The 12,349-nt window shown below is 41.2% G+C and overlaps 1 protein-coding gene across 2 annotated transcripts in view; it reads right to left on the bottom strand.

Annotated features, from left to right (window-relative positions):
• The window catches only part of FAM81A (family with sequence similarity 81 member A), an 89,021-nt gene that overhangs the window by 64,988 nt on the left and 11,684 nt on the right, over nt 1–12,349 (bottom strand). The window contains exons 2-3 of one of the 2 annotated variants that reach the window (XM_073012199.1): nt 3,695–3,762; nt 2,101–2,374 (exon numbers count right to left, since the gene is read on the bottom strand). In XM_073012199.1, the coding sequence (XP_072868300.1) occupies nt 2,101–2,374; nt 3,695–3,741 (321 nt within the window). In that variant the 5' untranslated portion in view covers nt 3,742–3,762. Of the gene's footprint in view, nt 1–2,100; nt 2,375–3,665; nt 3,763–12,349 lie in introns of both variants that reach the window. The other variant, XM_073012200.1, reaches the window with a different exon arrangement.

The following is a 12,349-nucleotide window of genomic DNA, read 5'->3' as shown; positions in this document are numbered from 1 at the left end:
AGACAGTAATAATGATTGCCCAACATTGTGAATGTACTTAATGTCATTAGATTGTACACTTAAAATGGTTAAAATGGTAGCTTTTTTCCCACAATGAAGAAAATCTAATTTTTAAAAAATGGGTAGAAGACTTAGACATTTCACCAACAAAGACATACAAATGATCAATAAGCATACGAAAAGGCGTTCAAGATCATTAGTTACTAGGAAAATACAAATTTAAACCATAATGAGATACCACTACACATCCATTAGAATGACTACAATAAAAAAAGATAATGCCAAGTATTGCTGAGGGCTAGAGAAACTGGAACCTTCATATATTGCTTGTGGGATTGTAAAATGTTATAGCCACTTTGGAAAATTATTTGACTATGTTTTAAAAAGTTAAACATAAGCTCACTATAAGACCCAGAAATTCTACTCCTAGTAATTTACTCAAGAGAAATAAAGACATATGTTTACATCAAAGACCTGTCACAAGTGTTCATAGCAGCTTTACTCATAAAAGCTAAGAACTGGAAACAATCCAAATGTCCATCAGTTCCTGAATACATAAATACAATGTGGTATATCCAGAAAACAGAATATTACTCAGACATAAAAAGGAATATGATACATGCTAGGATATGTCTGAACCGCAGAAAGATTATGCTAAATGAGAGAGGACAGGCTGTACAGTGGCTCACATCTGTAATCCCAGCACTTTGGAAGGCTGAGGCAGACAGATCGCTTGAGCCCAGGAGTTCAAGCCCTGCCTGGGCAACATAGTGAGACTATGTCTCTAAAAAAAATACTACATTATGGATGGACCTTGTAATATTAAAAATACAAAAATTAGCTGAGCGTGATAGTGCACACCTGTAGTCCCAGCTACTTGGGAGGCCGACATAGGAGGATTGGTTGAGCCTGGGAGGTCAAGGCTTCAGTGAACCACGATTGCACGACTGCATTCAAAACAAAAACAAACAAACAAACAAAACAAACAAATAAAAAAAAAAAAGAAAGAAAGAAAAGGAAAGAAAGAAGCCAGAAGCGAAAGACCTCATATTGTAAGGTTTCCATTTATATGAAATGTCTGGAAAAGACCAATTTCTAGAGACAGAAAGTAGATGAGTGGTTGCCTGGGACTGGGGTAGAAGTAGGACTTGACTACAAACAGGCTTATGCGAATTTTGGGAAGATGATGGTAGTGTCCTAAAATTGAATTGTGTTGAGGTTGCACAATTTTATAAATTTACTAAAAATCATTTAATTTTACACTTTTTGTGACATTTACATTATATCTCAATAAAGCCATTAAAATAAATAAATACAAATCTGACAATGGAAAAAAAAAGAAATGAGGTTTAATTTTAGGAAGCATAATTCAGATATAATCTCCATCATAGGAAACAAAAGTTTTCCTTAATCTAGCCATATATCTATTATTCATATATTCAATCATTACATGTGAAAGATATGAACATTGAGTAGTGAGGGAAACCCAAGCCCTAAATGATCTGAAGCTTTCTGAACTAAACTGTGTGGTCCCTGTGATTGTTCAATAAATAGCAGTAAATCTACCAATTCTAAAAATAAACAATATTGGCCTTTTATTGGTCTCACTCCAAATAAAACTACAGCAATAAAAAGGGGAGTCTGAGGAGCAATTCGAATGCCTAAATTGTTTGAGTTATAAACTGTATTACATGTAATCATTATGAACTAGAAACATTTAACCTGAAGCAACAAAGTCTGACCTCAGTAATAGACTTAATAGCTTTCTTCAAAGATGTGAAAGATTACAGAGAGAAACTATTTGACTAGTTCTTCCCTCTCTTCATTAAGAGTCAAACAAAATAAAGTCATTTAATAATCAGCAAGGTAAATTTAGATTAAACATAACACTGACAGTCACTGTTATCAAATACTAGAATAAATTTAATTAGGATATTTCCACAAGCTGTCTCCTTGGCGATAATTAAGAATAGACAAGACAGACAGCTTTGTTCTAAATGCATTACTGCCTGGGAGGTAGGAATTAGACTTGGGTGACCTCCTGACATGGGGCAATTCTGTGGCAAGGGACATAGGCCACCTGACTTTCACAAACCTTACCTCGATATCCCGATTAAGTTGCTTCACTATGGCAGTTATGTTTCTGATATGCTCCTCCAAGAAAAGCCTGGCCAAGCGGTCACCTCCCCCTTTGTTTTGCATTTTCTGCAAACTGTTGACAATGTCATCTTTAATCCGAAAGGCGTGCTCTACAAGGGCGGCGGTGGTTTTCTCGTGGCAGAGGATCCTGTCTTCCAGTTGCTCCACGAGGCTTACAGATGAGTATGGTGCCATGGTCAGGGACTGGCTGTGTCGGGGCATGGTTCTCACTCGCCTGCAGAAGGGAATCATGAGGGCTGTTCATTGGGAAAAGAGAATTTTTAAAGCCAGATTCAAAATTTCCCAGAGAGGTTTGGAAATACAAATTATCTGTAACCACATGCTAAATAGGGTTTGAGGCAGGATTTCTGCCTAAAAGAGTTTTCTTCATGAGCCGGGAAAGATCTTTAAATAATCATGCCCACAGATTTAAGTGTGCTAGAAGTGGTCTCCATGGCTTCCAAGAGCAAGAGGCTGGCAGACTTTGGTACACCGAGATGTCTCCCCAATATAATCTATGTTATCAAGATCAAGTTCAAACAAAGTCCCTAACATGCTCTCCTCCTCCTCCCTTTCTGAAACAGTGGCTACAAACTCAATGCCTACATGGGTCAGGCAGGTGACATAAATGAGTGAAGCATACTACCTATGAGGCAATAGGGAGTGTTAGGGACTTTGGAGAACTGGAAAGGGCATTTCCCAGCTAAAGGGAGCCATAGTTCTGCTGCACCCATCAGTAACCATCAGGGACTTCAGGTCCCTTTTTCCAGATCATCTGATTCTTCAAGAAGAGCTAGCAAATTCAGACTTGATTGTGAAATCACTTGATTTTAAAATGTTAACGATTCATTTTAAAAGTATTTAAGGCCAGCGCCGTGGCTCACGCCTGTAATTGCAACACTTTGGGTGGCTGAGGTGGCAGGATTGCTTGAGCCCAGGAGTTCAAGATCAGCCTGGGCAACACAAGGAGACCCTATCTCCATAAAAAACTATTTAAAAATTAGCTGGGCATGGTGGCACATACCTATAGTCCCAGCTACTCAGAAGGCTAGGTGGGAGATCACCTAAGCCCAGGAGGTCCAGGCTGCAGTGAGCTGTGACTGTGCCACTGCACTCTAGTCTGGGCAACAGAGTGAGACCCTGTCTCCAAAAAACGTATTCAAGAGCATGCGGGCCAAGCAATGTACTTCATGAGCCAATTTTGGCCGATAGGCCCCTAATCTGCAACTTCTGATTTAAAAAGCTTAACAGGGATGTTAGCCTCAAGTCCCCAGAGTTATATTTCACTCTCGACAGGACTACTGTCAAAACAGGACTACCTACCGCAGGACTACTGTGAAATCTCTATTTCTTGGGGTCACTGAGTGGTCCACAGTATCCTATAAATTGAAAGCTAGAGGACACAACAGTGTTTCTCTTGCCCTTGAACAAAACCATTCTTGGATAATGTGACAGCCCAAGCTTTCATTTATAACTATCACACCCACTAGCAGCCCCCATGGGATGAGTGGAAAGGAAAAGTATACCTTAGATGCATATTTTCCATAAATTATACCTTTCCTTGGTGACACGAGAAGGAAGTACAGTGCTCCGTTGGGCCATTTTCTTTTTAATAATTCACATCTGTTGAAAAAATAAGCACTAAATTATTTAACAGTTTATATCTAGAACTTAACCTCAAAAGCTTATTATTAAGCTGCTAAGTGGATCATAAATTATGTTGAAACACTGATCAGTTATATTATTAAATGCCTTGTATCATATACATGAAATAAACAGCATATGTTTCCGAAGAAGAAAAGCAATCAAGCAAAATCAAAGCTCTTCTGAAATTAATACAGCTAAGCCTTGCAAGACAGATCAACAGGGACTGTGTAATGGAGTTTCCTGAAGTTTCCTCACTTCAAATCTGCATCTCAAGCTTGAGAAACCACTTTAACAGAAACTAGAGTGTCTTTAATAGGCTTATTCAATCTTATACTTCTCTAGAAATTTGCAGGAAACTACCTCAGTAAATTTGATCTCAGAAAATTTTTACTACTTGTTCCATCGTAAATGAAGAGCACTTATTTCTAAATTAATCTCAAATAAAATAGCACATGATCAATGTGATCTGATTTGTGGGAAGATATCTATCCACCAAGGGAACAAGAATGATATTCTTCATTAGAACTTGAAAACTTTATAATAAGATACAATCATTCATATTTCATCTTGCATATAAGGAACATTTGGCCATCGCAACTCATTAGAAATACGAAAAACACTAGAGAATGTTTAAAATACTTTTTTAGGTTCCTCAATACTGCTATCAATTGCCTTAAAACAATGAGTGCCTACTAACCATGATCAGATTCCATAATTAATTCTCATTTAGATGATGGATTCAGAAAGCATTTCTGATTGAAATCACTGTTTTGGCATCATCTCTCTAGTGTTTTATTTTTGGAGTTTCAAAATGTGAACATTTCACTTTCTTAGACAAAGAACTTGAAACAAATTACATTTAAGGAAAAAGAAGTCATTCATGCCAAACAAGCTATGGTGCCCAAAGAGTTCTTCAGTGTCAAAGAGAAGAATTTCTGCCATATAGACTACAGTAGCCCTCCCTTATCTGCAGGGGATACATTCCAAGACCCCCAGAGGACGCCTGAAACCGAAGCCTATATATACTACTTTTTCCTACACATACATACCCATGATTAAGTTTAATGCATAAATTAGGCACAGTACTCTTGCACTTTGGGGCCATTATGAAGTAAAATAAGGGTTACTTGGTCACAAGCACTGCAATACCCCAACCATCAATCTGATAACAGAGATGGCTATTAAGTGACTCACAGGGCCGGGTATACATGGTATGGACATGCTGGACAAGAGGATGCTTCCCATTCTGGGCAGGAGGGAGCAGGATCACACAAGATTTCATCACACTATTCAGAACAGCACACAATGTAAAACTTATGAATTGTTTACTTCTAGAATTTTTTATTTAACATTTTTGACCATGGTTGACCTTGGATAATGTGGAAAGTGAAACCACTGATAAGGGGGGACTACCATAAATAAAATTAGGCCAGTGTGGGAAATGCTGTTATTTAGAATCACGGAATCTTTACAGTTTTAAAGTTGTAAGACATCTCAGTTGAGATATTAATCTACAGAGTAGCCTAACTTAAGAAACATGTATTTGTCATCTATTAGCTAATTAAGTAACCTAACTAGGAAAAACAAAAATCCCTTCCCTCAGGAGAAGTCATCTAAACCAACCAGAAAACAATGGGTCGTGGCTCATGCCTGTAATCCCAGCACTTTGGGAGACCGAAGTGGGAGGATTGCTTGAGCCCAGGAGTTCAAGCCCAGGAGTTCGAGGCCAGCTGGGCAACATGGCGAAACCCCATCTCTACAAAAAATACAAAAATTAGCCAGGCATACTGATGCACACCTGTAGTCCCAGCTACTCTGGAGGCTACTCAGGAGGATCACCTGAGCCCAGGGAGGTTGAGGCTACAGTGAGCCATGATAGCGCCACTGCACTCCAGCCTGGGCAACAAAGGAGACTCTGTCTCAAATACAAACAAACAAAAACAATGGGTTAAGTGGCTAACCCTATGAACAAAAACACATGGAGAGGGAAAACAGGAGAGAGGTTGATTTTTCCTGGGTAGCAGCTAGGTCAGGAAGAACTGATGAGAATGAGTCGGCTTTCCCAAAATAGGGGATGGAGAGATTGTTCCACACCTTCTCTCCAACACTCCAACCTCTACTTCCTTTCTTCTGAACACGCTCTGGCCTGCCTAACCTGTTCTTCCAGCCTCATATTTGGCCACTCCTTACCACGATCACATGCTCCAGTCACCCGGAACCCTCCCCCTGCCACCCCATCCACCACCGTCCCTGGATATGTCCTGCACTCTCCTGCCATCACGCCTCTGCATGCGCTCTATGGGAAATGCCCTTCCCGACCCTGCCAGCCTAGAAAACTCATGCACTCTTTAAGGCCTCACCAGCCCCTCCAGTCTATAAAATGGTTCTCTCTTTTGCATTTCTCCAGCTCTTTATCTGTTTATATACTATTTATTATGCTCTATTCTTTTTAGTTGTTTAATAGTCAAGCTCCCCTACTAAACGACACGCTCCTTATGGGCATGTTTCAAATCTTAATAGACACAGGGCTGACCTAGAAGTATCCATATGTGTTTGTTAATGACTGAGTGAATGACCAGCACTTCCAGATCAGAAACTGAAGCAATAAAGATATAAGACAATACAGTCTAGTTAAAAAGTATAATTATTTACCAAGACTGAATCCCAAATATTAGACACTCAGTAAGTATCTGAAAGAATGGAGACTTTGGCATCCCCTTCTCTGAAGGTCATTTCATCTACCTGAACAGAGCCACGAAAGTCAAGCCACACCACTGATTATCGGAGATGGCTTTTCAGATGCAAACCCTCCTAAGAGCTATGCAGCTCTATGACAAGAAATTTCATAAGGTATGAGCTCACAAGACACATTATTCAGAATGGGTGCCCTTTATGAATCTGGTGAGGATCTGCATATCTGGCAGGTCGCTTGGTTTGTTAGCATCACGAATCTTTGCCAGAACGTGGGATCTATATTGCAGATGAATAAAGATTGATAATGAATAAGTCACAGGATTAAATAACCTCCCAGGCATCGTTTGCAGATCTTCCCGTTGTTAATTCTGGCTTACCTGCCTGAGGTTATCATCTCCTGTACGTTTGTAAATCTGATCACTGATACCACAGGTCTGTCTACAACCTTATCACACGGGTCTGGGTTTCATGCTGTTTTGATTGTGCTGTGATTCCACTATATTAAACAATATATGAAACAATCTCCACTTTATACGGTTTTGAAATTGGGAGAAGTTGGGGGAAGGGACAGGTAGGTAAAGCAAGAAAAGAATGGGAAAAAAAATAAGAAAAAATAAAATCTGGGGCCAGGCACTGTGGCCTGTAATCCCAGCACTTTGGGAGGTTGAGGCGGGTGGATCGCTTGAGCTCAGGACTTTGAGACCAGCCTGGGCAACATGGTGAAACGCCATCTCTACAAAAAAAAAAAAAAAAAAAAAAGTTAGCCAGGTGTGGCGGCACACACCCGTAGTCCCAGCTACCTGGGAGGCTAGGGTGAGCCCAGGAGTTTGGGACAAGCCTGGGTAACATGGCAAAATCCCATCTCTACAAAAAATCCCCAAAAAAAAAATTAGCCAGGTATGGTGGCACACACCTGTAGTCCCACCTGGGAGGCTAAGGTTGGAGGATTTCTTGAGCCTAGGAGTTTGAGACCAGCCTGGGCAACACAGCAAAACCCCGTCTCTACAAAAAAAAAAAAAAAAAAAAAAAACATTAGCTGGGCGTGGTGTTATGCACCTGTAGTCCCAGCTACCTGAGAGGCTAACGTGGGAAAATCACCTGAGCCTGGGAGGTCAAGGCTGCAGTGAGCCACGAATGCACCACTGCACTCTAGCCAGGGTGACACAGTAAGACCTTGTCTCAAAAAAAGAAAAAAGAAAAACAATCCAAATGCCCCAAATATGCAATATATAAATAGAATTCAGGAGTTCACAGAAGACTAAAGTGAACTGCTATTATCTAAATCAAAATCATTATTTGTGATTATGAGGATTCCATAAAGAGAGAAACAAAAAAGGAAGTAGATATACATAGAGATGAGTATTTTAATATTTTAATGAAAAAGAAGACATTAATGCCAATTATTATAGTTTTATAAGTAATGTGACACTGAGTAGAAAAACCTGCCATACCATTTTAATGTAAAATGGTAAATGAATTTAATAAATTAAAATAACAATTTTTACTAAAGAGTTGAGTATCAATCATCTAAAAACAGTTAATTTTTCATTTCACTATTAAAATATAGGATTGATGCATTATGCCCAACCATCGGAATAGAAAATAGGCAAAGCATTTATGAATAAAGTAGTTGTAATATGATGGTGAAAGAAAACCCTATTTCCTTATAGCTAAAAACAGTGAAAGGATAGAGGGCGGGAACAGTGGAAGGTTTGTCTGGAAAGACAGCTGGGAGTTGTTCTCTAACTCACCTCCAACAGCACCCTCAGGCCTTTGGACTTGATCGGCAGACCCTGAGGAGTGATAGGAAATTGTGGGATGGTGGAAGGCAAGGGCCTCCCAGGCAGGCAGGAGTCGGATGAGATGGGGAAGCACAGTGGAGCATGCAGGCCCAAGGCCCTGGTGACTAGAATGGGAATTCAGGCAGCCCAGAGATGGGATCTGGCTGGAGTAGCAGGAGAGGCGTGCAGATTCACCCAGGGCTTCTCATTCCTCTCTCTCCTCTTGCCTCCCTCCCTACCCTCTTCCAGCTCTTCTCCCTTACCTTCTCCCTCCCTCCTCTCTTACAATTTTTTTTTTTGCTTTCCCTGCCATTGATTCCTCTTCATTTTCCTTTGCCCTTTCTCTTCACTTTCCATTTTTCCTGCCTGTTTTCCTTCTTCTACTGTCTCTCTCATCCCTCTTTCTCTCACTCTCCCTTTACACAACTACAGTCCAACATAATTTTCTCTCACAGAAAACATGCTGGTAGGATCAGAAAAGCTCTTGCTTGAATCCTGGCTTCCCCACTATCTGTACAATCTCAGCTGGCCCACTTGAGTTGGTTGGGTTGGGGGTCACATAACTAACAGCTGCTCACACATAATGTAAGGAGTAACTGCTTACTCGTGAAGGTCAGGTACTCACGAAGCACATTTATGTGCATTAGTTTAATTCATCATCACAATTGTTTGTAAAGGATTACTCTTATTATCAATATTGAACCAGAGGAAACAGACTATGAAATGTTCAGCAACTGGCCCAACATCACGTGGCTAAGGAGAAGTAGAGCAGAGATTTGAACCTAAGACCTCAGCCTCTGCATCACCAGGCATTAGCCACAGGAGGCTATGGAATATCCAAAACAGTGTCTGGCCTTAGGGCACTGGATAAGCTTCCAGTAAGGGTTGGTTCCTTTCCCTTCCCTGGCTAATGTCCCTTTATGCACATCTGATAGAATACCTATCTGGGCCGGGCGTGGTGGCTCAAGCCTGTAATCCTAGCACTTTGGGAGGCCGAGACGGGCGGATCACGAGGTCAGGAGATCAAGATCATCCTGGCTAACACTGTGAAACCCCGTCTGTACTAAACATACAAAAAATTAGCCGGGCGAGGTGGCAGGCGCCTGTAGTCCCAGCTACACGGGAGGCTGAGGCAGGAAAATGGCGTAAACCCGGAGGCGGAGCTTGCAGTGAGCTGAGATCTGGCCACTGCACTCCAGCCCGGGCAACAGAGCGAGACTCCGTCTCAAAAAAAAAAAAAAAAAAAGAATACCTATCTGATTTTTAAAATAAAACTTTCAGCCAGGAGTGGAGGCTCATGCCTATGATCCCAGCACTTTGGGAGGCCAAGGGAAGAGGATCACTTGAGCCCAGGAGTTCAAGACTAGCCTGGGCAACATAGCAAACCCCTATCCCTATAAAAAATGCAAAAATTAGGCAGGCATCTTGGTGTATGCCTGCAGTCCCAGCTACTTAGGAGGCTAAGGTAGGAGGACCACCTGAGCCTGGTAAGTTGGAAGCTGCAGTGACCTGAGATCATGCCACTGTACTCCAGCTCGGGTGACACAGTGAGATCCAGTTTCAAAATAAATAAATATATAATACTTCATAAACTATGTGTATGCTGCATTTACGAATTGACACTACATCATAAGCATGATTCCATGTCAATATATAAAGACATACATCACCATTAAATTTTTTTGTGTGTGAGACAGGGTCTCATTCTGTCACCCAGGCTAGAGTACAGTGGCTTGGTCATAGCTCACTGCAGCCTCCAACTCCTAGGCTCAAGCAATCCTCCTGCCTCAGCCTCCACAGTAGGTGGGAGCACAGGCCCATAACACCGTATCTGGCTAATTTTTCAATTTTTTTACAGGGATGAGGTCTTACTATATTGCCCAGGCTGGCCTCAAACTCCCAGCCTCAAGTAATCCTCCCACCTTGGCCTCCCGAAGTGCTGGAATTACAGGTGTGAGCCACTATGCTCAGCCTACATCACCGTCTTTAATGCCTGCATGATGGTCCACTGAATGGATCTACCATAATTGTTAGCCAGCCTCTTAATGATGGACATTTTCACTGAAATAGCATTTATAATCATGGATTAGTTCAGCTTTTTGGTATCTTATTTTCCTTTGCTTTGCTCTACAAAATGATGCAGGTAGTGTAGAAAGTCAATGGGGAAGACTGCAAAATCCAAGTTAAGATGGGACTCTGACAATGAAATCTGAAGAATCAGAAAGAGATGGGAACAGCTGATTTATAAAAACGATCCAAGACACTGCTGACACTCACTACTGAAATCAGCAAGCACTCATCTTACTAGTTCAATATCCATCTTCGGCTTTATGCTGCATGCTCCACGAGGAGCTGTATTGTCCACAGCTATAACCCAAGCACCTGGCACATCAGAGCTGATCAGTAAATGTTTGCTGGGTGCGTGAATGTCCAGGAGAGATAACTGAATTGAATTAATTTCATGCTGTTGAATATAATCAATTGAATTATATTCTGGCTCAAGCATGAATGTGCAACCAGAAAGGAGGATGGTATACACAGCATGTCTACTAAAAGCAGAGTTTGAAGAGACAAAACGTATTGGTGACCAGACGTGGTGGCTCATGCCTGTAATGCCAGCACTTTGGGAGGCCGAAGAGGATGGATCATTTGAGGTCAGGAGTTCAAGACCAGCCTGGCCAACAGGATGAAACCGCATCTCTACTGAAAATACAAAAATTAGCAGAGCGTGATGGTCCACACCTGTTATCCCAGCTACTCGGGAGGCTCAGGCGGAAGAATCACTTGAATCCAGGAGACAGAGGTTGCAGTAAGCCCAGATCACACCATTGCCTTCTAGCCTGGTCTGGATAGAGTGAGACTGTATCTCAAAAAACAAACAAACAAACAAAAAATTATTGGTGTTTCCAAGGACCTAAGAATCCAGGGCAGCAGGAAAAGTTCTATAATAGAGGGGGATGCATTAGGCTCTCATGGTCCAATGACATTAGCATAAAGATAATCCTATTCACTCCTTGCCCTGAGTCCATACTCACCAACCACATCTTTTAGCTTTCCATAAAGCTGTGCATAAAAGGAGAGTACACAGGAATTGGCAAACACAGCCTAAGTCTATCTGCCAGCTACTTTTCTCGATGTGAATTAATACGTTGGAATTTCACTTCCAATGGGAACCAGGCTGGGTAAGCCAGCCTCCGGATAGTCTCTGATCACCCTAACAATGCTGATCTAAACCCATGACACTGGAACCCATGATGCTGAAACATGATGATCAAAAATGGTCCCTGCTGTGGTGGACAGACTCATAAGGTGCCCCCCGCCGCCGACACCATCCTTGTCTCTTTGTATTAACACCTTGCATGGTCCTCTCCCTTTGAGTGTGGGTGGGACCTGTGACTTGCTTCTAACCAAGAGAATACAACATCCAGCCAAGTGACAGTCACCTGTACTCAGTAGGCAGTTGGAGTCAGCTGAGGTTCTAATACCAAATTACACAGGGTGTAATTCTGTTCACTGGAAATAGAATATTTATTTTATAATCTAAGTTTTAAGTCTAAATAGATTTCCAAATGGCTGTCTTGCTTGGCAAATCTTAAAAGAATATTGAAGGATAAGCACTTGAACAAGTTTTGTTGTTGTTGTTGTTGTTTTTAATATATGTAACTTTGGTTCTGTTCTGGCCAATGGAAGCAAACTATAAAATAAATCTAATTTGCCATAAGAGATAAAATCCCCCAGAGATACCATTTCATCACATCAGCCTGCCAAAAAATCAAGTCTGATAAGATCAAGTATTGACAAGAATATATATGGAACAACAGGAACGCCAGATGGGAGTGTGAATTGATACTACCACTTTAGAAAGCAGTGTTCAATATCTAGTAAAGCTGAAGATGCACAAACCTAATGACCTAATAATTCTACTACTAACGAATCCTCAAAAAACTTTCCAAATGTGTTCTTAAGGAGACATTTGCAAGAATACTCAAGGTAGCATTGTTTCTAATAGCAAAAAAATGAGGAGGTGGGAATGAACGCCCATCATTAGGCAAATGGAGGAATAAACTGTGACATATTCATGCAATGAA

The sequence above is a fragment of the Chlorocebus sabaeus genome, chromosome 26 (genome assembly GCF_047675955.1).
Source record: "Chlorocebus sabaeus isolate Y175 chromosome 26, mChlSab1.0.hap1, whole genome shotgun sequence".
Lineage (NCBI taxonomy): Eukaryota > Metazoa > Chordata > Mammalia > Primates > Cercopithecidae > Chlorocebus > Chlorocebus sabaeus.
This window is presented reverse-complemented; position numbering and strand designations above follow the sequence as displayed.